The following is a 25261-nucleotide window of genomic DNA, read 5'->3' as shown; positions in this document are numbered from 1 at the left end:
GGGCCCGCGGAGCCGGGCCGGGCCCGCGGGGTCAGGGAGCCGGGAGCCGGTCCGGAGTCGCGGGGCCGGGCCCGCGGGGCGGGGAGCCGGTCCGGGGTCGCGGGGTCGCCGGGCGGGCCGGGAGCCGGGGGGTGCGCCGGGCCGCCGGGGGTGGTCGGCCGGGGCTGGCACCCCAGGGCCCGAGCCGACCCAGGCTGGAGCCGCCGGGGGCCAGCCTGGGCCGCGCCTCCTCCCCCCACACTCCCCTTACCTGCTACACGCTTCCCGCGACTCAAATGTTCGTGGGAAGCAGGGGAGGGGGCGGAGACTTTGGGAGGGGGCGGAGTTGGGGCGGGGGGTGGGGCCCCGGGGAGTGTCCTCCATTTGGAGGCACAAAATATGGTAACCCTATTTTAGCACCTACCAAATGAACTCCCTTTAGGCTGGGCCTGTTTAACAGCCCTATCGCCCAGGTGAGCCGTGTGCTGCATGTGACACAGCCGCTGACGGCATCGCTGGCCGGGTGACCCATCAGAGGCCGCGTTTTGAACTTTCATAGCTGACAGGCCAAGGATAGAAAACACCGGCAGCGGCAGGAAGTAGCCACTCATTGCAGGCAGATAAAGGGATTTCAGGACCCACCAAGCACCTTTGCAATGGGGCAGATCTTTGGATACCGTCTGAGGATTAGCTAATATCCCCAGCCTTCGGGGAGTTGTGCGGCAGTCTGCTGAGGGTGGGGAGTCAGTTTCTAGCTGCTAGGAGCTGGGGCAAAGTCCTGCCCCTCCCTGGCTGGGAACTCCTTCCCCCGCCCTCTGCCACCCCACCCCAGTTCCCAGGCAGCAGGGTGTAGTGGGAGGGCAGGCAGAGGTGCAGGGGTGGGGGAATGTAGCATAGAGCCCAGAGGATCTCTGTGCAGGGAGGCAAGGCTGATTGCACCACATCCTGGGTGGGGTGTGTATTGGGTTTATCTTGGAACCGATCTGTTGGTCAGTGAGATGCTGCATGTGTGAGGACTGGGAATGCCCCATCACTTAGTTGGAGCGGGGCAGGGCTGAGACTGAGTTTGGTCAATATCAGCCCTCCCCATGAGGAGCCCCATACTCCTCCCTGGGCCGGTGCTTCCACTAGGCGACCCTAGGCGGTCGCCTAGGGAGGCAGGATTTGGGGGGCAGCATTTTGCCGTCCCCGGCGGCAATTCAGCGGCGGGGGTCCTTCTGCTCTGCGTCTTCGGGGTGCTTCGGCGGCGGGTCCTTCACTCGCTCCGGGACCTGCCGCTGAAGTGCCCCGAAGACGCGGCGTGGAAGGACCCCCGCCGCCGAATGCTCTGAGGAGGAACGCTGCTGCCTAGGGTGGCAAAAACCCTGGTGCCGCTCCTGACCCCTCCCCCTGGCATTGGGGGGGTCTCCCTGTGCTCTGGAGAAGGTCCAGTCGTGGCTTAACACGTGTTAACAACCAGCACGTCTTGGCATCACTAGCAAAAATATATTTTCACACCACGCTGACCCGTGTTCCCATCCTGCTGCAGCTTTAACCCACATTAGCCGGATCAGGTAACCCCTCCCCAACCACTTGGGTTCCCCGCTGCAACTGCCTTGCGTGCACTAGGAGTGTCACATCACTTGCGTTAGCACGCGCCTGGCAGAGACACCTTTTTCTCCAGGGCAGACAAGCCTGCTCCCAGCTGTGATTAGGCATCGTGTTAGGAAACGTGAAAACAGGATTCAAAGTTCCAGGGCCAAGATCCTCATGGCCTCAGGTTTGGGGTTTTCAACCTGACACCCCCAAGCATGGCCCTGTTTGCAGACAGGGGCCAGGCCCAGCCTTTGAAAGTCAGCCCCTTTAATCTGCCTCACATTGGGAGCCCCAATTCACTAGTCACTTCTGCAAACGTCCTGCTGAGCCCCTGCAGGCCAGGCTGTGTCCTCAAGGGGGTGGGGAATGGGGGAATTGAATTGAGGAGAGAGGTTCTGTTTGCTAATGCTGTGGGCCCAAACTCCACTAGCAGGTGGGGCCGTGTGGAGAGCCCCCCTGCCTGCAGGCACAGAAATGCAGCAGGCTCCGCACACCAAGGGTGTGAGACAGACCAGATTTCCCCACCTCTCTGGATTTGACTGAACTGCCCTGGCTAGAACGGCCTCCCTGGCCTACAAGCAGATGGCCACAGACTCCAGAGCATTACCAGGAATGTTACCTAGGGAAGGTCCCGCAGGCTCCAAAGGGCTTGGTCTCTGCACAGGTTGAGTTTGCTTAAGCCAGTCCTTTGTGATTAGTCAGAGCACTCCCCAGCAGCTGGGATGGGGCAACAGAAGGGTTAAACCCAAGGAGGACTAGCCCCTCCCTATGCAAATCAGGGTATGTGTCTTACCTGATCCAGACCAGGATGTGTGAGCAAACGGAAGACACTGTAAGCAGGGCGGAGGGGTGGCTGTTGAATGCATTCACCTTAGTGCCATGCAGGTGGGGATCAGAGCCCCGAGCAGCCAGGAGTCTCAGCCAGCCCCATTCACCTCACTGTGAGTATGTAGCAACCGGCCTTTTCTCACTGAAGCCCTATGGGGGTGTTCAGAGATTTACAGGAGTGGGGCACGGGTGCAGGATGGCTGGCTCTGAGCTGGGCCTCTCAAGAGGTGAGTGGGGTGGCACCCAACTGTATGGGCCAGGCGGGGCAGGTTCAGCTGGCTTGTGACTCATTTGCCCACTTGTCACAAGCCAGGGCTGTTAAGGGCGGAGTGTTCTCCTTTAACAGCTTTTCTGCAGCCTTGAAGGAATAAGCGTGGTAACATGAAATGCCTGCCCAGCCCCCTCTCCTGTCAGCAAGGCATGTCCAGGTACCAGCCCCTCAACTAGGGATGGACTCTGTCCCCATCAGCTCAGAGGTCGTTCAGCAGGCTTAGAGGTGAATTGGTTGGGAAGGCAATGGGCGAGTCCGTTCCCAGTCTTCCCTGACTGTCGGTGTCTCTCTGTGGGACTATCTCCTCCATCCCTGCCCCACTGACACAGACAGGAGCTGGGCACCTGCACTGAAGGGGCAGATGCAGACATGCACAGTGCGCACAGGAACATGCATGTGAAAAGGAGAGGTGCATTCCTAACATCCATGTGTGCTTCATTGTGGTCCCAGAGTCCCCAGCTAAACCTGATTTTATAATCCAGTCCCTGTGATCTCGCAAAATCAAACCTATCGCCTGGGAACATCACATGCCATGGCTCATCCCAAGGTGGAATCCCAGAAAGCTTGGGCCAGCTGCAGAACAGCGAGGGTCCAAATATCCTCTTCACTCACCTGGGTGTGATTTTGTGACTGCTTTTATTGCCAGAGTAGTAACTCTGCTGCTGAGTGCCTGAACCACCTCTGGAAAAGTCCCTAGCTAAGAAGCAGGAGCCATGCAGGAATTCAGAATTCAAAGGGGTCTTCTCGCGAATACAGGGACACAGGAATCTATTCACTTGAATGTATAGCTTGAGGAGTAACAATGTCTCTCTTGCACTTGTCATTGTACGTGTCCCAGTTCCCATGCGTTGCACAGATTTTAACGTGTGCGTCAGTCTGATTCTCTCCACTCACACCCCACACTTAGATGCAGTTGCAGCAAAATACCCTCAGGAGAATGTTGTTTCCTTAAAAAAAGAAAACCAGACCCAAAGACATTTGAAATACCAAGCTCCATTTTCACAGGTGAGGGTCACTTCACCAGCCGTACCTAGGCATGGAAATGGGCTTCTCCCGCCTTCGTGCTAGCTCAGAGCATTAAGAGGAGAAGTATCCAGATGTGTTTTTGTGGTCACTAAAAAGAGGATCCTGTGTGGTAGCTGGAGAAGGAGCTCGGGTGTCTAATGGAGCTCGGGCTGCTGCTATGGGTCAGAGTTAAGGGCATGTCAGGGACCTTCAACAGGCAGATGGATACTTTGGAGTGCATTGTTTGTGTCAAGTAGGTTCAAGCGGTGGGATTGGCCCCCTCCTATTTATTACGGGTGCCTCCTTACGGGTTTTACACTAGCCTGAACTCCAGGGGAACACCACACTTGTTTGGAATATAGCCATGGGATTTCGAGATGGAACAGAGCCATCAGGGGCACCCTGCCCCCCGCAGCTGGCACCAGAGTTACTGTGAGGCCAGGGCTGAATGACCCAGTAATTACAATCCCCTATCCCACAGCTTCCCTGTCACTGCTGCTTCCAGAAAAGGGGGGTTGGAGAAAGACCCGCTCCCATAACCCCAGGAGGAAAGGGGGGGCTTCGCAGCAGCCCCAGAAACTGGTGGTGTGGGGGGGAATGTGGCACTTGAGATGGAAGGGTAGCCCCAGAGTCACCCTGCCAGGAGAAGCAACATGGGCTGCAGGGAAGGGGGCCAGGCAGAGCAGCAGCAGCCTGGGTGGGAAGAGATCCCCAGACTCCTTTGGTCTGGAGGAGTGGTGACAGTGGGGGAAGGGGAGCCCCTTCTCCTTGGTCCTGCTCAGCGGTGGCAGCTGTGAAAGGGCCGGTGGCTCCAGAGCAGGGTTCATGCTAACTGGGGCACAGGGGTGCTTGCCCAAGGCCTGTGGTCTCACCCCGAGACCGCACAGGCTCCCTCCTGCAAAGTAGGCCAGGGGCCAGGTCGCTTTGCTGGGCTGAGGGGAAGCCCTGGGGCCGAAGCCCCCCTCTGCTAGCGCTCAGTCCAGCGTCTCTAGGGCTGGGGCCTCTACCCCTTCTTCGGGCACAGTTCTCACTGCCTGCTGCAGCTGCTCATGCCCTAGCACAGTTTGTGCTTTTCCTTCCAGGCTCTTTCCGTGGCCCCTATTACTGTAATAGCCGAGCACCTCTCTGTTTGCACGGCTGTCTCCTCACGCCCCCCTCAGCGGCAGGGCTGGTAACCCCACTGCTCAGAGCGGGCTGAGGCGCCGACGCGCTAAGTGACTCACCCAAGGAGTATGTGGCAGAGCAGGGAATTGAATCCTGGTCTCACCTGTCCTAGGCCAGAGCCCCAACCACTAGGCCATCCTTCCTCCTCCATTGCTCCCCTGTCTCTCCTCACCCATCTCCTAGGAGCCTAGCCTGCTCCTCTGGGCCTTTCCTCAGCTGCTCCTTTCAGACCTCCGCTCTCCACAGCCTTCACTCTTCAACAAGGGCAGCCAGGGGCAGCTGCCGGGTCTCTGACGGGGGGAGCAGGAGCCGCCGACCTCTTCCTCCCGTAGTGGCCCTCCCACCTCACTGCCTCCTGGCAGAGCATACCCTGAGCTCTGCCCATCAGCTCGGGGAGTAGCTGTCTTGCCCCCCAACATGGGGCTCTTGCTCCCCACTTTCCCTGGAGCTACAGGTTTCCTTGCTGCCTCCAAAAACCTCTCCATCAGGCTGCAAGTGCCTTCACTTTGGGGCCAGCCCCACAGGCTCCGCCCCAGCCGCCATCTTAGCACTATTCCACCCACCGCTATCCCCTGCCAGCCCCCTGCCCAAGTGCCTCCTGCCACCGCCTCTCCTCAACTCTCCTGCCGACCTCCTTCCGCCTATTCCCAGCCTTCCTCCCACCTCCCCAGCACCCTCCTGCCTCCCCCCTGGGCTCAGTGGGGCCAGCATGCACAGGAGGGAGGGCAGCAGGACTGGGCTGGAGAGCTCGGCTGGCTGGGCATTTGGTACAAACCCCAGGGGGCTCATTCCTTGGGGGTCCATGAGCCCGGACCAGAGGAACAGGGCTTGTGGTTAAGACCCTGAGTGGCTCAGCTGTTCTCCCGGGCAGCCCAGCTCACCGGGGCCGCTCAGAGCAAACAGCAGCACCAGAGAGCCGAATTCACGACACCCCAGTTATAACACACGTGGCAGCCTAATAGTCGTATACCCTAAGGGCACATGCCAGCTCCCGACAGTCCCTGTACCCTGCTGGGAGCCGCTTATCTCCCTCTCTTCCCTAGCTCTGCTTCTCCATCTGCGGGGAGAGCCCAGTTTATAAAGGGCCCCAGGAGCCATCCTGATCAGCCTTCTAAAATGTCCGCCTGGCCTGGGCCTGCCTTTTCCAGCCAGCCCAGTGAGAGTGCTGCGCCAAGCCCGGGCAGGCTGGGAATAAATGTTCCCCGATGGCCAGCGCTAGGCTCCAGCTAGCAGTTGGCCCACCACAGGTGAGGGGCTATTTGGGGGTTTGTTCTCTCTCCCTTCCTGGTGGCTGTGTTTTATAGGAGCAAACACAGGACAGGGGGAGGTTTAGCCGGGGTTTAGGGGGTGAAGGAGGGGCATGGGGGGGGGGAGAACAAAGGGGACCAACTAATTGGTCGGGCAGCCGTTCCCCTTCTGGAATGAAAAGCTGGGCCATGTTACTGAGGAGGTGGCAGGGAGACAACAGGGGTTATCCTGGGTCACTTTTCCTGCTTCCTTCAGACCCAAACCACTGAACTAGGCAGTAGTGGATTGCCCTATGTGCTCAGTGCCCAGTCTGCCCGGCTGCTTGGGGAACCCACCCTGGCTGTGTGTGCCTCCTACCCAACTGGAGACACCTGGGGCCTCGTGCAGAAGTGCTGAGCACTCCCAGCTGTAGCTGAAAGCAGTGGGAGCTGTGAGTGCTCAGGCCCTTGGTGGGTGTAGCTGAGCACCCAGGAACAGAGGCCCCAGCAATTCATGGAGACTTTTGCAAACGTTGGCCTTACTCTCCTTGTGTCTCAGTGAACCCATGTGTGAAATGGGGGTAATGCTATCTCAGCTTGTATTGCTACGGTGAGTTCAGGACTGGTTTGCAGTACTCCATTTCTGCAGCCAGAAGCACTACAGAAAAGCCTAGGAGGAAATGAATAATTCTGAATTCAGTGCAGCATTTGAAGGGTGTGCAGTAAACAAGGCCTGGGACTGTGTATTGAACAAGGCTGCCCAGGGGGGGACAAGTGGGGCAATTTGCCCTGAGCCCTGCAGGGGCCCCGCGAGCCCTGGCCCGGCGGCGGTCCGGGTCTTCGGCGGCATTTCGGCAGCAGGGGGCCCTTCAGTCGCTCCAGGTCTTTGGCAGTGGGGGGCCCTTCAGTGCTGCTGAGGATGCGGAGCGACTGAAGGGCCCCCCGCCGCCGAAATGCTGCCGAAGACCCAGACCGCCGCCAGGTGAGTACAAGAGCCGCAGCTTCCCCGCTTTGCCCCAGGCCCCCTGAATCTTCTGGGTGGCCCTGGTATCTGCAGAAGTGAGGTTTTTACCCACGAAAGCTTATGCCCAAATAAATCTGTTAGTCTTTAAGGTGCCACCAGACTCCTTGTTGTTTTTGTAGATACAGACTAACACGGCTACCCCCTGATACCTGGTATTGAATGAGGAGGCTAAAAAGAAATAATGAACTGCTATCTAATCCACTGGGCACTGAATGAACCCAGGGTCCTGTGGGGAAAACAATAGTCTCTGATTTAAAAACTACATCCTGATGCATGTGGGCCCAAATTAAGGTTGCATGGGCACCCTTTACTCGGGCATTTCCTGTCTTTTGAGCAACAGACTGTGCACCTCTGATATTCGTGTTAATGTAGATTTTTGCGAATAGTTAAGGCTACGATTATGTCATGCCATGACTTCCATTGACCTCTGTGACATTTTCTGCCCCAGGGCTGGAACTCCCAGCCAGCCTCCCAACAGATCCCAGCCCCTGCCCTGGAGGGAACCCCCTGCATCTGCCCAGCCGGGAGGGGTGGTGGGGGAACCCCCCGCAGCAGCCCAGCTGTTGTGGGGGACCCCCCTGAGCGTCCAGCTGCCCTGGGGGGCAAGGGGACCCCACAGTAGCCCAGCCCCTGCAAGCAGGGGAACCCCAGAGCTCTTACTCACTGCAGCAGTGGGGAACCTGGACCCTCAGCAGCAGTGGGTGCTGAACCCACCTCTCCATCTTATCAGGGATGTTTTTAGTGAAAGTCAGGGACAAGTCATAGACTTCCATGAATTTTTGTTTATTGCCCATGACCTGTTCATGACTTTTACTAAAAATATCCGTGACAAAAACTTAGCCCTATTGATAATATAATATAACCATGCTTTATTTAACTTCTTTGCCATTCCAGTGCCACGTGTCATCCGGGAATGGAATGATTTTAGGTGCCATTCTAGCTGCCTCTTTTTAGGGAGTCTGGAGAAACTGCAGTCTGAAGCTGGCTTGTTTGCAAGCATAGATCAACTTTAGCATGCTAATGTCTTGCGAGTTTAGTCCATGAGTCAGCCTGCATGTCTCCTCAGAATGTTGTGTTCAAAGGTTCTCCTGCAGTGAGGCCTTTGTTTGGCTTAAATCTGGGTTTCCTGTCTTCGCTGCTCAGATGATGCCTTTTACGCTAATCCTGGCTGTCAGTGCTGTTATTCTGTGTGTCAGCGAAACCATACAGCAGCTATGAAATCTGCTTTCACCATTACTAACAAAATGAACACTGAACTTTCAGTATGAAGCTCTGGAGTGGCCTATGTTAGCTGGTCTGGCCCCAAGGACCTTGTGTGCCATATTAGCTCTATTCTATAAAACAACTGCAAGACTGCGCCAAACCATTTAAAAAAGAGATCTTGGCTGTCAGCTCTCTTTGAGGGCAAAGGGATAAAAGATGCTTGGTGTTTCTAGGCCAAGTGGTTTGTTGAACGGACTAATCCAAAAACGATTGTGGTCCTGATTCAGTCTGGCCCTGGAGCACATGCTTAACTTGAAACATGTGAGTCATTGGATTTAGCGGGGCTATTCCCATGCTTAAGATTACGTGTGTGCTTAGGTGCCTTGCTGAGTCAGGGCTGAGGAAAGTTTTGCAAAAGTGAAAACCTCCAGCCACTTCTTTTCTCCCCCCACTTCATTTCCCTGTGTGCACCCTCTAGTTTGCTGGGTGGAGAAGCTACAGATTTGTGCCTAAATTCTAATTGGAATTTGTCCGCCCTGTCTGCAGACTCAGGCAAATGTTGCTGAATGGGTTGTTGCTTTGCCCATGTTTTACTCTGGAGTAGGTCTCCTCCGGGTGTATTGAGCCACCCCCGTGCCCCGGGATATGCTGTTTCTGAAAATCTAAGCTCTTCAGTGGCTTTTGAGAACTTGTTCAGTGTTTTCAGCTGGTTGTTGCTGACTGGTAAATCAGAGAGCTGGTGTGAACTCATACCCTTGCACATGCAGCTCCTCTCAAAGAGGCATGATTGTTGGTTTCTTTTTTTAACCAAATCACCACATTAGTGCGACACAAGATCGACTAACGCACACGCTGAGTTTCCGATGGGAACTTTAACTCTCCATTGTCACACGGCTGGACTGTTGTAACCCGGCCTCCTGCCAGGCGCGGCTGGGCGTGCGGCAGGTCCAGTCCCCTGGAGAGGTTGGGTAGTGCGCTGGGCGCACCAGGAACAGAGACAAGTGCTGCAGGTGCTCCGGGTACTGGGCTTGTTGGTGGATTCCCGTGACCACTTGCACGTTCCAGGTGACGGAGGATTCCTTCAGGAGGGCTGCCAGGAACAAGCTGCCAACTCCATGGGCACCAGGACTACAAGTCAACGAATGCCACCCCCGTTCCTAACCCAGCCCCTAAGGGCAGCCCCCTGAAGGGGTCAAGGGTAACTGTGTTCCGTGCAGCTCCCCAGACTAGTCTAGGGCCACGCCTCCTCTGGAAGCAATGCCAACACACACGCCCTGGCCTGCAGAGCCAACCCATGGCCGGCTCTTTGGTCTGCACTCTCGCTGCGGCCCATTCACTCATGCTGTCCTGCTGTCACACCCTGCCACTGCCCCCACGCCTCCTGTTCCCTGGCAAGCCACAGGCTGCTTCCTTGCCTGCCACCTGCTCCCTGACCGCCCCATGGCAGCTCCTTTTCCTATAGGGGTTGGAGCCCTCTGCCGGCTGGATGCTGAGCTGGATAGAGGCGCCCTCAACTGGCTGCATCCTTTCCCTGCAGCCGAGCCAAGTGCATTAGTGTTTTTCAGTCCTTGCTCTATTCTTTGCCAGTCCCCGGATGGTGTTTGTCTCACTTTCCTCCCGGGAGGTGGGAATTTAACAGTCCTCTGTGTAGATGAGACTTTTCTGGCTCTGGAGGGAATCTTTAGAAAAGCAAATCTTTGAAGGTGGGTTAAATGTTGGCTCTTTCCCCTCGATCCAACCTAGTCCCAGAAGTTACTGCTCAGATTTTCGCCACCAGCGAGCCACTTTTAGAAGCGTGAATGCAGCCGCCAGGTTGCAAGAATATGTAAAATGTCAACAAATAACTAATTATGCATAACTTGAAACTTGTGTAACCACGGCAACCCTTCCGCCCCACAAACCCCAACAGGAAACGTGTGAAAGGCTCAGGCCCATATCAGGGCAGGTTTGGGGAAGTCTCTCTCCTCTCTCGATTGGCCTCTCGCTAGGGGCCAGTTCCCTTTGCTTTGCTGCTGTGACGCTCCTGCCCGCCAAAGCGCCCGCGCTCGCTCCTCTTCGTGGTCCCGGGGGCTGGAAGATGGACGCCCATGCTCCTAAAGCACTGCCCAGAACTCGGAGCAGGCTCTTGCGTTTGTTCAGCTCATCCCAGGTGCGGAAGCGTAGATCTTAGCCAGCAAGGAAGAGTAACTGTCGCTTATGGGCTAAGCTGAGGGCGCAGCATCCTACCGCTCAGCACTCGCAATACCCTGGAGTGGGCTTCAGTTGACAGGCTCAGGGGATCGGGCCCGGATTGTAGACGTGTCTTGGCGTGGCTGGGGGCTCTGCTATAGGTCTGGGACAAAGGGTGACGGAGACGGGAATCGTGTCACGTTGTGGAGGGTTCCGTGAATCGCCCCAGAGACTGATGTTGAGTCTGTAAATTGTTTGTCTCCATCACCGGTTTGGAAAGGAAGAGGAAGTAGGTAGCATGTTGGTAAATATAGCCAGCAACACTGACGGGGGGACTGTGGCAAAAGGGGCCTGGAGAGGAATAGTATCCTGGGCCTAAAATAATTCAATGAGTTTCAACTGGGCAGAATCAACCCAAGCTACAGAATGCCCAAGAGAGGGGAGAGGCTGGGAAAGCGGTGATTGCTATGGGAACCTTTGGTGGGGACCTTGTGGTCAGGGGCTGCTCTACCTCTAGGCAGCTGCCGCAGGTGGCAGATTTCTGGGAGGAGTGGGGGTGGGGGTTGGTTATTTTGAGTGCTTGGCTGGTGACATTTGTAGTGGCGCCTGAAGGACTGCAACAGTGGGGAGGGGGGGCGACCAGGCCAGCTCTGAGTGACTGGTGCTGTGACACGGTACATGGGGTCACAGCACCACTCCAGCTGGCCCAGCTGCCCTTCCATCATGTGGGAGGGGTGGCTGGGCCAAGGTAAGGGACAATACAGTTACACCTCCCAGCTTCAGCCAGGGGTCAAGGGGGGCACCTTGGCCCCCTGAGCCCCCCGTTGTCACACCTCTGCTGAGTTCAGGTTCTCATATGTGGGGAGCAAAGTTTCCAGCACCAAGAAGGGGGCGTCACACTGAAGTTCTGCCTAGGGCAGCAGGTTGGCTTGCGCAGCCTCCGAGTTTGGTCTAGCCAGCGGATGGGGACAGGGTGCCAGGTGAGAGAGGTGGCTTCTGTTCTTGGCTCTGCCTGTGTGAGTGTGAGCAAGTCGCCTCCCTGCTCAATGCCTCAGTTTCCTCACCTGCCCTTTGGCTGGGTTCTCAACTGAGATTGCTGGCTCTGTGTGTGTACCGTGGGAGATGGGCGTGAGACGCTGCGGGGCAATCAACTCTCGGTGTTTCTGTGTGAAAACTTTGAACCCATTATAGCTCCAATAACACATACGATCATAGAACTACAGCGATCACAAGGAGAAAACAACTGTCTGCATCTTATCAGCTCATTTCCTTTGGGCATGTGACAGCAGTTTACCTGAAGCCAGTTAGTTTCCTGGTACAGTCAATAAGCCAGTCTTCCCTCTTGCTCAGATGACATTTAGAAACGCCACAGGGGCGTGGTGGGAAAGCTTTATATGTTTGTAGTAGGAAAATTTAAAATTTCCTGCAATTGAAAGGGGATTTATCAGAAAATTGACAATGTTCTGAGGTTGTGCATTCCCTGACTTTCCAGAGGGAACTGGACATTTTTCATGTTCCATTAAATTGGGCCAAAATGTCCAAATTTGGATGATTAAATCTAGATATGTAAAGAAGCAGTCTGGTTTTTAGGCTTATTGGCACCAAAAAAGTGACCCTGCTTTAACTACAAGTGTGCGGATTGGTTGGTTGGGTTTTTTTTAAATCAATTTGGTGAAACCTGTACAAATGCAAAAGGATGCTGGCCCCACCTCAGTCTGCTGCCTGGGACCCATTGCTGGATTATCTGAGCACCTCACAGTGCTCCCCCCCCCCAAGGTGAGGCAGGGCAAGGCTATTCTCCCCTTGCTCCAGATGGGAGTTGAGAGAAATTAAGTGACTTGCCCAAGATCACGCAGTCTGTGGCAGGGAAGAGAATTGAACTGAGCTCTCACAAGTGAGGGCTCTAACCCCTAGGCCATCCTTCCTCTTCTGCCCTTCCCTTTCATGCATAGGAAACAGCTCAATTACAGGAGCAGGTGCTGGGTTTTTATTGCGTGCAGCACACTGCTTTTACACTGCCTTACCATGCCACTAGTTTTAGACCTCAAGTGCAAGTGTAGCACTGTGTAGTTTTTGCCCTGTGTACTCACAATAATGGATCTCTATCCAGCTGTATCTCTAGTGACATTATCAATATTCTTTCTGTAGAAGGGGTTTTGTAGTGTCATTTTGTCCCCAGATATGTACAAAGTATGTTGCCAGCAAAAATAGCTCAGCGTTAAGGGGGCTAGTTTGAGCTCCTCCACTGGCTGCAATGCCCCCTGAGGGTTGTTGTGCTGAGCAGGGATAGCCAGACTGCAGCACTCTCTCGCAATGCCCTCTCCACCCTGGGGGGCCAGGAGAAGGTGAGGTAGAGCTTGTGATGCCCACTGTGGGGGGGCAGGCAGGTGGGGGGCTGGCTGCGTGGTCTGGGAGAATGAATGAATGGCTTGGCAGTGTGGGGCTGTGAGTGAAGGCTCCAAAACTGCAATGTTGGGGCTCTCCTGGGGGGGACTGCGAAGAGCCTGGTGCAGCAGTGGGGGAGGGGAGTGAAACCTGGCGTGCCCCATGAGGATGTGTTTCAGAGGTGAGTACTGGACTCTTTCCCATGGCTGGAGTTCAGGGTTGCGGAGGCTGAGTTGCCAATGGTTACAATTCCATCATGAGTCTCATGACGGTGTTTGTTTGGTTTTTAAAGCCCCAGCTCCTGGAGTCTTGTGAGATCTTAGTTCTCATTGATATCAGAGTGAGTTCCTAGGCGGAGAAAAGCTGGAAAACATGACCCCCAAGGGCTTGAAACCCAGAAGGGCCTCGGGCCGCAGTATTTATAATCTTTTAAACTCATGACTTTTGGGGCCTGGCTCATGGGTTTGGGACACGTGGGCTTAGCAGTCCCGGGAGGGAGCCTGGCCTGACAGTGCAGCAATGTCCCTCTGGCAGCCAGAGCCCTGCCATGAGTTCCCAGAAACCCTGGTTCCGCCGGCTGTTCTCCCCACCGCGGCCGGCGCATTTCTGATGGTCCGACCAGAATGCTCTCGCCATCCCTGCCCAGCCCCCACCCATGTCGTCTCCCGCCCAGTGCTGCCATTCCAAATCCAGCCTGACAGACTGTGGTCCTGATCTCTCCCCAGGCCTGCCAGGAGGAGGAGAAGAACCCCACCCCAGTGTATGTGAACATACAGGAGCTCCGACAGCAATCAGCAGCCACTGACCCCTCCCCACCCCGGCACTGCCCTAGCAGTGTCCTTGCGGACTGGGAGACCCATACGGACACGGGCAGCGGGCACTTGTTCTACTACAACTCTGTGACGGGCGAGACCACCTGGGATTCCCCGTTCGGGTGCCCAGAAGATGGAGTGAGTCCTGCTCCCTCTCCCTCGCCGTCTCTTGCCCCCAGTCCCGCGGCGGCCGAATGGGGCCAGTATGTGGATGATGCCAGCGGCGAGGTGTTTTTCTATAATTCGGTAACGGGTGAGACATCGTGGGAGCCGCCTCCGGCTGCGGACGAGCCCAGCGCCCAGGAGATGCAGCCTGCAATCGCACAGTATGGACCCATGGACCAGAGGGTGAGCCACCAGGAGGAGCAGGAGTGAGAGAAAAGCTGGCTGGTCCAGGAGGGGGGCACAAGGGGGAGCCCAAACCAGTAGCTCTGGGGAGCGCGGGGTGATTGCTGGGTTTGGTGAAGTGCAGAATGGAACAGCGCCGACCGGGTGGGTAGATTCTTGGTGCTGGTCTGGGGAATAACCCAGGGAAGTGCTGGGGATCTCCAGGATCCTGCTGGATTCTCTCCTCTCTGCGAGGGGGTCTGGGGAGAGCACCCTGGCAGGGCACAGGGAGCGTGGGGGAGGCAGAGAGGTGCGCAGAGGTGACCTCTCTTACATTCTCAGCCGCCGACTCCGGAAACGGACTATCCGGACCTGTCCCCCGAGGAGCTGGATGGTTACCCGGAGGAGGACTATTCTCCGGTGGGGTCCTATGAGCAGAGCACCTACCCTTACCTTCTGCCAGGGAGATCCCCCAGGCACTCGGCAGAGCTGAGCCCCTCTCCGGGCTGGTGCAGCCAGAACAACCCCGAGGGGCAAGCCTTCTACCCTGACCATTACGCCTCGGACACGGTACGGAGCTGGTGGGGGGATGGGAGTCATTGGAGGGGGACGAGGGCCAGGCAGGACGTATGGGGTTTGAAAGGAGAGGAAATGGAGCCTGATGGCTCTTGGGGAAGAAGTTGGGGTGGAAGTGGAGTGTGGGGAGGGGTTAAGGGGAGTGGGGCAGCCTAGGGAAGGGGAGGATGACGTGCTGGAGGCTCAACCTGCCCTTTTAATGATCTGGCAAACCCCTGGGTGCGGAGGTGGCGGAGGGGTACCTGGGGAGAGAGGCCGAGAACAGACTGGCCCGGCGTCCGTGTGGGGCACAGAACTGTGCCCCAGGGAAGGTGGGCGCAGTCCGCCCAAGCGCTGGATTTCCCCAGAGGGTCTCAGCAGTGAGGGGGCAGGAGCGAAGGAAGCGGGTGCCACCAGTGGCAGGGCGGGGAGTGAGAGAGTTTAGCCGGCTTGGTGGGAGTGAAGGAGTGTCTGTGCAGAGTGGCGGGGCTGGGGGCGGAGAGGAGTCTGGGGAGTTCCCAGCATTAAAGGGCTGATGCTCAGAAGCTCTGGGGCAGCAGGGCTGGGTGAGGAGAAGGCTGAGGGCTCGATGTGGGGGGGGAGGGGCTGGCGCCTTGGGCTTCTGATCTCAGGAGGGGCTCTAGGCATGACTGGAAAACCCACAAATGACGTGATGAAAGCGCCGGCCCCAGGGCGTGGGGCCAAGCTGGAGGCAGCAGCGTGAAAGGGGAAGGGGGACGATCGGGCTTACAGACAGCTGGGGGGCACTGTGTCAGGGTGGGGGATGGACGAGCCGGGAGGGTAGAAGTTCCCCACACACCCTGTGGTGGGTCTGGGGTGGAGGACAGGAGCCCACGATCCCGAGGCAGGCTGGCGCTCGAGGGCGAGCCAGGAGGGAAGCCCTGCGGTGACAGCTGCCCACTAGGGGTCAGGATCCCACAGCTGCCCAGCGCTGAGCGTCTTGTCGCTGCCAAATGTGTGTTGGTGGGTTTCCAGGCCAGAAGGGACCATGCTGACCCTCCCATCCATCCTGCATGGCCCAGGCCAGAGAACCTTCCCACGGCAAGGCCAGAACTCCTGACAGAGCGAGAGCAGTGGGGGTGCCCCGAGACCTTGTGCCCCCACGCTGGGTGCTGTATGTGCACGTACCAAACATGGGCCCTGCCCCAGAGACCACCTAGTCTGGGGCTCTGCCTAGCCTGGAGTTCCGAGCTGGGGCTGCTGCCCCAGCACAAGCCCCATATCGCTCCAGGGCAGCCAGTCCGTGCTGTGGGATTGCAACTGTGCCACCTTCTGCAGGGACAGGGCCTATGACCGAGCTAGCAAGCAAAGTAACTCCGAGCCCCTCGAGGGTGGGGTGGCTTTACACAGGCTGGCCAGGCAGAAAAAGCCGCTGCGCTCCATGGGAGCTTTGAGGTGGAGCCGGCCCCTGCTCCTGGGGGGATACAGGGCTCCCTGCAAATACTGGCGTTCTCCAGCCCAGGGCGGGGCTGTGCCGAGGGGAGCCTGCCCCACCCCAGCACTGTTCCGTAGTCTCTGCACGGGGCCTGCTCAGCGGAGCTAGTGGCAGATACTTTTAAAGCAAACCCTCCGTTCCCTGCCAGGTGCCTGGCTTGTGGGGCCATGTGGCTGGGGCTGGGCTGGAGAATGGGCTGGCCAGTGATATCAGGGTTTCTGCCTGCTAAGCTCAGGGCAGTCATATCTCACGCCACAGGCTGTGCCCTGAGCCTCGCAGAAATTCTCACGCTAGCCGGGGGTTGGCCTCTGAGCCATCAGGTACTGGCTACAGTATGAAGATGAAGGCCAGGCATGGTGGGTTTGCTTTGCCCGCTGCCACCCTTGGTCAGGGAGTGAGTCACTCCAGCCAGCAGAGTGATGCCAGAGGGCACAGAGGAGGTGCCAGGAAAGTGGAGGACAGCCTGGCCCTGTGGGCAGGGCACTGGCCTGGCATGCAACAGACCTGGGTTCTATTCCCAGCTCTGCCCTGCTGGGTGATCTTGGGTGAGTCCCTGCTCCTCGGCTGCTTCTGTCCCCTCTCCTCCCAATCTTGGTGTGTGTTCAGAGGAAGTTCTCTACTGTACAGCTCCCAGCACAATGGGGTTTGCTGGCTGGGGCTCTCAGCATTGGTGATAAATATAGTTTGTGACTAACTGGTATCTGCTTCCAGGTCTCTGTGCCAGGGGGTCGCCGGAGAGCAAGCAGCGGGTCCAGCCAGGACAGCAGCCCCTTTGCCAGCTGGCACAACTATATGCCAGCCATCCTCATCCAGAAAGAGGAGAAGGTGAGGGAGATGGCTGGGCTCATTTTGCTAATGGGGTCATGCTGGCTCCTTTGGAGCCGACAGCAGATCTGACTTTAACTCTGCCCTTTGGTGCCGTTCCCCAAAAAGTTCTGTTCACCTGCCCGGGTCCCGGGGCGGGGGCACCCATACGGCCGGGGCTGGGCAGCTGTTGTAGTGGCCAGGCTGGCTAACTCAAGGGGTACTGTAGCTGTGGAGCGATTGTGACCATAAAGGACAGCTGCAGGGATCCCCAGACTCCTGACCCCACCCTGTCAGTGGGCAGCCACTGGGCCTCGGGTCAGGGAGGTGCTGTAGCATGTGCCTGACCTGAAGGCGTGGGTCACCTCCTGGATTTCAGTGGGCCTGCTCGTGTGGGCTTCCAACTAAGCGTGTGCGCCGAGCACTTCCTGAAATAGGGCCCTGGGGCAAGTTATTTTCCTGGTGAGCTTGTGATCCAGATGCCCAAGTGAAAATCCATGGGCGTTTCCCGGGTGCTTACGGGGCGGGGAGGGAGATGGCACCAGGGCATTGTGGCCACTCCATCAGTGGCCCTGATGATCGGCTGTTTGAAAGCCAGTTTCCCTTGGAAATGCTCACGGAGCAGATTTAACCCCTGACTTATCTTTGATTTCAGTTCAAAAGCCTGGACAAGGCCGGAGTTCTTTACCGGACAAAAACAGCTGATAAAGGAAAGCGATTACGGTAAGAGAGTCTCAGCGTGACAAGCACCAGGGCAGACTTCCGACTCGCTGCCTTCCACAGAGCAGACAATAATTCCCAGAGCAGAGCTTTTAGAGAAATGTCCAACCTTGATTCTCCATCACTGACAACCCTCGGTGGCTAATGACCTTCCCTGTTGAACATTTTCCCCTCCTTTCCAGTCTGTGAATAGATCCAGGGGACGTGCTGCTGTGGGGTATGGTTGGAGATGGGAGTAAAACCCTCTGAGCACCTGGCGGTGTGTTCCTAACAGTGCTGTAGGCAAGGAATAAAGGAGACTTTTCCCATAACTTCTTATTTCCCTGCTTTGAAGGTTTGGGGGGGCTGGGGATTGTCCTGCTTGATCTTTCACTAAAGGGAGACAGGTCACTAGTGAGTTGTTTGTGTTCACGCTATTAACCGCTCGGTCACAGATTTCCTGTGTGATCTTGGGGCAGGTCACTCAGGGTGTCGCTGTGTTGCAACCAGGGGGTGACTGCAGCATGCACAGCCAGACCCGAGCTAGCTTGGATCTTGCTAGCCCAAGTGCCCAGAGCAGTGTGTTCTCCAGTGCTGGCGAGCCACTCAAGCCAGTACTCAGGGTACGGGTGGGATCGGACAGCCTGTGCTGAAGTCTGTTCTGCCCCAGGCTTCGCTGCTGTTGGTACCTGGGCTAGCTAATTAGAGGTAGCTTGGGTCTGTCTATGCGTGCTGTAGTCACCTCCCGCCGGCAGCGTGGGCGTGTTCCATGTGTCTCTCGGTGCCGCACTTCTCCATGTGTGCAGTGTGGTGGTAGCCGCATCCCACAGGCCTGTTCAGATATTAGAGTGAGGTGGGCCCTGGAAGCACCTGAGCTAGGGAGACTAAACTAGGAAAGTCTCAGCCAGTCCTGCTCTTTGAGGGTGTTGCCACCATTTTTGATGCATTCTGTAAATTTCTCCAAATTTGGCAAGATCCAGCCTCCATTCCAAGACGAGACTGAGGAGGGATTTGCTCTCCTGCTATGGCCCTTATACACCACTGCACCATCCTCCAGGGGCCAGGACAGTCACGGAGCTGACTAGGGGACAATTCCGCCAGGACAAGTTCTGTGCAGGGGTTTGTCTCCTGAGCGCTTACCCCTGTCCCATCCCCCCACACAACTCCCATACCCAAGTGGGGTGCAGCTTTCAACTCGGCCTAGCTGGCCCATTGGGGGTCTTGGTTACAGCCCTGGGTCTGGTAATCCGCCCACACAGAAACCCTCCAGCGTCTTCCCACAATTCCTTCCTGTGTGCCCACAAGGGCAGAGGATCACGGAGCGGCTCAGCGTAGTGCGGCATAAAGAACTGGGGGCTGCCCCCCTGAAATCCTAGTGACACGCACTGGGGAATGCAGCACCACTGAGGTCCCAGTGACGCTGGCAGGGCTTTGCAGCCTGGCTGCTCACACCTGGGCTAGGCCAACCCGGAGACGATCCCCCAGACTTGCTCTGCGGTGTAGACCCGAGGGCTGCAGTATCCCAGCTCACTGCTCTGGGGGCTCACTGCTGGCTGAAGAGGGGCCCATGGGCAGTCCTGGGGGGGGCCAGAACCTAGAGCAGCTCCCAGCTATTATGCAGGAGGTCAGACGAGATTATAATGGTCCCTTCTGGCTTTGAAATCTATGCACCTGCTTTTGCAAACATTCACGTTTTGAGCAGAACTTGCCAGGAGCTCCCTGCCCCAGCCTGAGCGGCCTGCGGTGGGATGCAGGGTTAGGTAGATAATGTTCGTTTGGGTCTAACCTCCCCCCCTCTACTGGTAAGTTTTCCAGGCCGCCCTGCTTCCCGGACAGCAAAGGGCTGTGCCAGCATCTGGCCACAGACAAGCAAACTTGGCACTTCTCCCTGTGTACAGCTCCGAGCACAGGGAGGAGGATTTTATGTAGAACTCCCGGACCAACCAGCAATGAAGGAACCAGTGTCTCCTTAGGAAGTGAGGAGGCCATTGAGAGAAGGGGCTGTGCCATGCATAGGGCTGCCCCCCACCTTCCCTTCCTCAGCTGGCAGCATGGGAACAGGGTCCTGCCAGCATAACCGACATCTGGGTTTAATGCTTTCCTCACCATTCCTCCCGCAGGAAGAACTGGAGCTCATCCTGGACTGTGCTGGAAGGGGGCATCTTGACCTTTTTTAAGGAGTCGAAGCATTTGTCTTCCAGCAGCTTGGTGAGTTGCCAGCCTTTGGCTACTGGCCTTGCTAGGCCCAGGTTGGGAGTTGCTGACAGGCTGCAGGCTGCTCACCAGCACAATTTCCCAGCCCTTCCCTGTGCAGCCTCTGGCTTGTACCCTCCCTCCTTCATCACCCTGCAGGAGATGCTTCCCAGGTACCGAGCAAGCTTTCTGCAAGGAGCGAAGTGTGCAAGCAGACTCTGGGCCTGGCTGACTTGTCTCCCAATTGACCCTGAAAATAGTGGGACCATAGAATCCTAGAAGATCAGGGTTGGAAGAGACCTCAGAAGGTGTCTAGTCCAACCCCCTGCTCAAAGCAGGACCAACCCCAACTAAATCATCCCAGCCCGGGCTTTGACAGTCGATCGACCAGTCGAATCCCGTTCTGGAATCTGAAATTGGGTGATGTTCCCTAGAGTGTGTGGCTTGCATTCAAAAGCCCCCTGTTCCTGTGGCTTCCAGACCCCTTCTAGGTGCTGGATGCTAGTGGAGTGACTCAGCAGGGAAAGAGACCGAGTTGCTCTGCAGGGGCTGTTTTCCCCCTCCCGGATTAGTGTTTATAATAAGAGACGCGAGTAAGTTACCACCAGCGACAAAGGAAACCCAGAACTCCCTCGCGTGGCCTTTGAGCTGTGGTCAGAGCCGCTCGAAATAGGGAAGGCTGCTCGCAGCCCTGGTGCGCGTTGTCACACAGCTCAGGGCTGGTGTGGGCTTGCAACACTTTTGGCGGCATTTTGCAGCAAGGGGAAGAGAATGAGGGCGAGAGAAGAAATGTATCTGCAAGGAGCTCCACGCCCCAAGCAGACCCCTCGCCAGATGCAGCAAGGTTGACATCCACGCACAGTGCTGGGAGCTCTGTAGGGCCACATCCTATTCCTGCAAACTCCATCACTGAGGCTCAACCAGGGTGGAGAGCTGTGCTCATGTGGCGGGAAATTAATAAAAATGATGCATCCGGGGAGCCCTTCAGCCCGCTGAAATGCCTGACGCAATTTCCTGACTGGTGGACGATGGGGGCTGGGATTTCAAAGGAACCTCAGGGAATAAGGTGCCAAATCCCCACTGAAATCTAATGGGATCTGGGTTCCTAACTGCCTTAGGGCTTGTCTGCCTGGGGAACCTGAGCAGAAGAGCAATTGTGGAACAGAAATGGCTAACCCAGAAAACGGCACTCTTCTTCTGGAACAAGAGAGTCCGTACAGGGAATTAATCAGAAATAAATATTGCTCTTGCAATTCAAACCCTCCCTTATTCCGGATTAGTTCCCGAGGTATATTCGCTCTGTGGAAAGTCGCCACCCACGAGGTTGGAGCAGACAGACTCTTTAATCCCCTGTGGAATAGCAAAGTGCCTGGGTATTTCACTGACATTTCCCAGTGGAAAGCTGTGTTCTATTAGAAAAACCCAGCAAACCACATGCACACCAGAGCCCTGACCCCCTGGACACAAAACCGATAACCACGTACCCAATGCCAGCATTACTGACTTACCACAGAGAGCATCCAGGAAGGGACGTTCCTCCCCTTTATGGGAGAATTCCGTGCTGGCCCCTAGCCGTCACCGCTCCTCACTCAGGCCTTGGCTACACTTGCGAGTTACAGCGCCGTAAAGCCAACCCCAGCGCTGTAACTCACTGACCGCCTACACTGGCAAGGCACGTACAGCGCTGTATCTCCCTGGGTACACTGCTGCGGGTACTCCACCTCCCCGAGAAGCGTAAGAGATGCAGCGGAGTGGCTACGACTCTCCCCTGTGAGTGTGTACCAGGAATCAACCTGCAGCGCTGTACTGGTCACCTTGTCAAGTGGCCAATCCTCTCCATCGTTGTGACCGGCCGCAGGAATGCGGAAGTGCCAGTTTCAAAGCTCGTACCACAGAGAAAAAGCAAATAGTTTGCTGTTTTCTTTGAGTGAGTGAATGAATGAGCAGGGGGCCGGGAGTTCGGAACTTGCAAAATAGAGTGCTGACACGCTCCAAAAAGCACTCTCTCTCCCCTCCCACACTCCCCGTCACACTCCACCCCCCACTGTTTGGAAAAGCACGTTGCAGACACATGAATGCTGGGATAGCTGCTCATAATGCACCACTCCCAACACAGCTGCAAATGTTGCAAGTGTGGCCACACCACTGTGCTGTCAGCTGTCAGTGTGGACAGACGGCAGCGCTTTCCCTACGCAGCTGTACGAAGACAGGTTTATCTCACAGCGCTATACAGATTGCTTCAGATGTGAGTTCTGCTCCCTCTGGTATTTAGGTCTAGGCTCCTTTAGGCACAGTTATAGTGGAGATGCAGCTTCCGTCAACAAAAGTGTGGCTTTGCTGGTATAGTTCAAAATAAGCTCTCCCAGCAAAAGGACTTTTTGGCTAGTATAACTGTGTCCACGCTAGGGCTTTTGCCCATATTAAAATGTCATAACAAGATTGCATCCCTACCTGCTATTGCTATCCAGGCAAAAGTTTCTAGTATTGCCCTAGTCTTAGAAATACTCGGGGCAATCTTGGTGTCCAGTCCAGGGGAGGGTTGAATTACATTTTTAATTATGGCCCATGTGCATCCGTTTAGAATTGCAAAGTCCCCTCAGTGCACGCACATCGCCCGGTGACCTCACTGGGAGGCACAAATGAAATAGTCAGTTGTCATCAGTGAGTTTTACGCCAACCCCGCTCCCTGAGGTGATGACTAGGGACCGGCAGAGTTCATTCTTCTCAGAGCTATTGTTTCAGGCATTCTGCAGGCGTCCCTGCAAAGTCCCACCCTGCTTCTGCTGGGGAGGTTCACTCTGCAACCACGAGCGGTTTTGTTTTGAATGAAAGCTGAGATGCTGCAGAATGGGAGAGAGTTCCGCCACCTCTTGTGGCTTCGTCCCAGGTCTCGTGATCTTTGATGTTTTTCTTTAAGCCCCAACTCCTGCAAACATGATTAGGTGTAGGGTGACCAGATGTCCCGTTTTTAAAGGGACAGACCAGTTTTTTGGGACTTTTTCATATATAGGCATCTATTACCCCCCACCCCCTGTCCTGTTTTTTTCACAGTTGCTATCTGGTCACCCTAATTAGGTGAGAATTTCAGCTTTCAGTTTTAAAAAAGGAAGTTTCTACTCTCATGGTTGTGGAGAAAAAGCTGGGAAACACAACCCCAAATGGCTCCAGCACCCAGAGGCAAAGGAAAACACCCCACAGTAGTAGTAGTATTTTAAACTCATGGTTTTTAAGCCAATCGGATGGTTTTTTGGAGCCTGACTCATGATCTTTGCCTGCTTGGGCTCAGTGATGCAGCAGATATGCTGCAGGCCCAATCACCACACTGCGCCAATGGAATGAAACCGTATGAACCTCTGATCGGCTGGTTCTGGTACAACTGACTCTGGGCGAGGTGTGCTGTGAGAGGCACTTGGTGGCCGGGAGCCAAAAGGCCTAGATTCTAATCCCTACTCTGTGTTCCCATGGCATGGCCTGTCTCCATTGGCTAGCCCCCCTGATGGCCCATGGCAGTTGGAGTGTGGAGGGGCTGCCCTCTGCCAGCTCAGATGGAACGAGGAGCTGATCGGGGTCCTCTCATCCAGGGTTCTAGCCACCTTGTGCTGGGTCTGGCACCGGGCTGGGTTCCCCTTCGTACCTGCAGCCACGTTACCTATAGAGACCTGTGTCCCTGGCAGGAACCCCACCAGAGGGGTGATGACAGGAAGGTAGGACAGCACTGGCTGTACCTGCCTTGGTCCGTCCACACCCAGCTCTGAGCCCAATCAAAATGCCAAGGACAGACATGGGACCCCTGCCCACTTGGCTGGTTTTATAGCCCATGTAGAGTAAACGTTCTCCACCCTGTGACAGCCTCGCTGGTCTGCTCCTATGAACAGAGCCCAGTGTCTCCCTGGGCATGACCATCCTCTTTCCTTCCTCCAGAAACACCCTTCCATGCTGACCGCACCCGAGCATACTGTGGATCTGCGGGGGGCTGCCGTGTCCTGGGCTCCCAAAGAGAAATCCAGCAAGAAGAACGTTCTGGAGGTGAGTCCACTCAATGCAGCATGGCTTTGGTGGGGCCGCGGGGCCAGGTGGGGGGAGAGATGTGTTGCCTTGGTAAAGAGGCTAAAACCATTGGAAACACCAAGGCCTGCTCCGTGTGCAAACTGGGTTAGTTAAACCCACATAGACCATGTGTAGATGCTTACTTTGGTTTAAAGGTGGTTTATTTTGGTTTAGCTGAACCCTGTTCCTGAATGACTTATGATTAGTCTGCATTACACAATCACCTCCCACCCCAGCTGACAGCTCTGCTAGCAAAGCCCCTGGTGTAGATGCAACAATGCTGCCAGAAGAGCGTTCGGGGAGGTGGTGTGGCTATGCCGGCGGAAGAGCTCCATTTGCTGCATATCCACCAGCGACTCTGCTGGAGTGGCAATGTCGGCAAAGCTCTGTAGTGTCAACAAGCCCTGAGGTAAGGCACTGCTAGATCGGAATCGAAGGCAGTGTCTACACTACAGAGCCTTGGCCGGTATAGCTGTGCCAGCAGAACCCTCTAGTGTAGACACAGCATAAGACAGCAGTTCTTCTCCCAGCATAGCTACACCACCTCCCCAAAGGCCATTAGCTACGGTGCGAGAAGCACTCTTCTGGGGGTATAGCTGTGTCTGCTCCAGGGGCTGGCTGGCGTAGCCATGTCGGGCAGCAGGAGTGATTGTTTTAACACTCCTAACCAGGGCCGGATTAACGCAGGGGTTTTAGGCAGCCCAGAGCTCCAGGCTAAGGGGAGCCCCACAAAAATAAATCCATAATTATAGACAATTGAGTGGTCACCAACCCATCAATCACAATCAACTGGTTGATCCTGGAGCCTCTGCTAGTCAATCGTGATCTCCAGGCTGCTAAAAGTCCAACGGCACAGCAGGGCTCAGGCAGGCTGCCTGCATGCTGTGGCCCCACACCACTCCTGGAAGTGGCCGGCTACTTGCACGTCTCTGCAACCCCTGGTCGTGGGGGGGCAATGAACCGGCCAATGGGAGCTGCAACGGCGGCGCTTGCGGGTGCAGGCAGAGCATGGAGACACGCTGTCCCCCTCCCCACAGGGGCGCACAGAGACGTGCCAGTAGCCAGCCGCTTCTGGGAGCAGCATGGGGCTATGGCAGGCAGGCAGCTCAGCTTGCCTGAGCCCTGCTGCACTGCCAGCCGGGAGCCGCCTGTGGTAAGCGCCTCCCGGTCGGAGCCTGCACCTCACACCCTCTCCTGCACCCCACCCCCCTGCCCCAGCCTGGAGCCCCCTTCTGCACCCAAACTCCATCCCAGAGCTCACACCCCTCACCCTCTCCTGCACCTCAACCCCCTGCCCCAGCCTGGAACCCCCTTCTGCACCCAAACTCCATCCCAGAGCCCACACCCCTCACCCTCTCCTGCACCCCAACCCCCTGCCCCAGCCTGGAACCCCCTCCTGCACCCAAACTCCATCCCAGAGCCCACACCCCTCACCCTCTCCTGCACCCCAACCCCCTCCCCCAGCCTGGAGCCCCCTTCTGCACCCAAACTCCCTCCCAGAGCCCACACCCCTCACCCTCTCCTGCACCCCAACCCCCT

The 25261-nt window shown here is 56.4% G+C and overlaps 1 protein-coding gene across 2 annotated transcripts in view; it reads left to right on the top strand.

The window, feature by feature from the left end:
* The window catches only part of ARHGAP27 (Rho GTPase activating protein 27), an 80659-nt gene that overhangs the window by 38751 nt on the left and 16647 nt on the right, over positions 1 to 25261 (top strand). Inside the window, exons 1-7 of one of the 2 annotated variants that reach the window (XM_034755826.1) lie at positions 10259 to 10424; positions 13555 to 13989; positions 14311 to 14538; positions 16691 to 16804; positions 17439 to 17506; positions 19603 to 19690; positions 23597 to 23701. In XM_034755826.1, the coding sequence (XP_034611717.1) occupies positions 10353 to 10424; positions 13555 to 13989; positions 14311 to 14538; positions 16691 to 16804; positions 17439 to 17506; positions 19603 to 19690; positions 23597 to 23701 (1110 nt within the window). In that variant the 5' untranslated portion in view covers positions 10259 to 10352. Of the gene's footprint in view, positions 1 to 10258; positions 10425 to 13554; positions 13990 to 14310; positions 14539 to 16690; positions 16805 to 17438; positions 17507 to 19602; positions 19691 to 23596; positions 23702 to 25261 lie in introns of those variants that run through there. The other variant, XM_034755825.1, reaches the window with a different exon arrangement.

The sequence above is a fragment of the Trachemys scripta genome, chromosome 23 (assembly GCF_013100865.1).
Source record: "Trachemys scripta elegans isolate TJP31775 chromosome 23, CAS_Tse_1.0, whole genome shotgun sequence".
NCBI classification, from domain to species: Eukaryota; Metazoa; Chordata; order Testudines; family Emydidae; genus Trachemys; species Trachemys scripta.
Note: the sequence above shows the minus strand (reverse complement) of the source record. Positions and strands in the feature narration are given on the sequence as shown.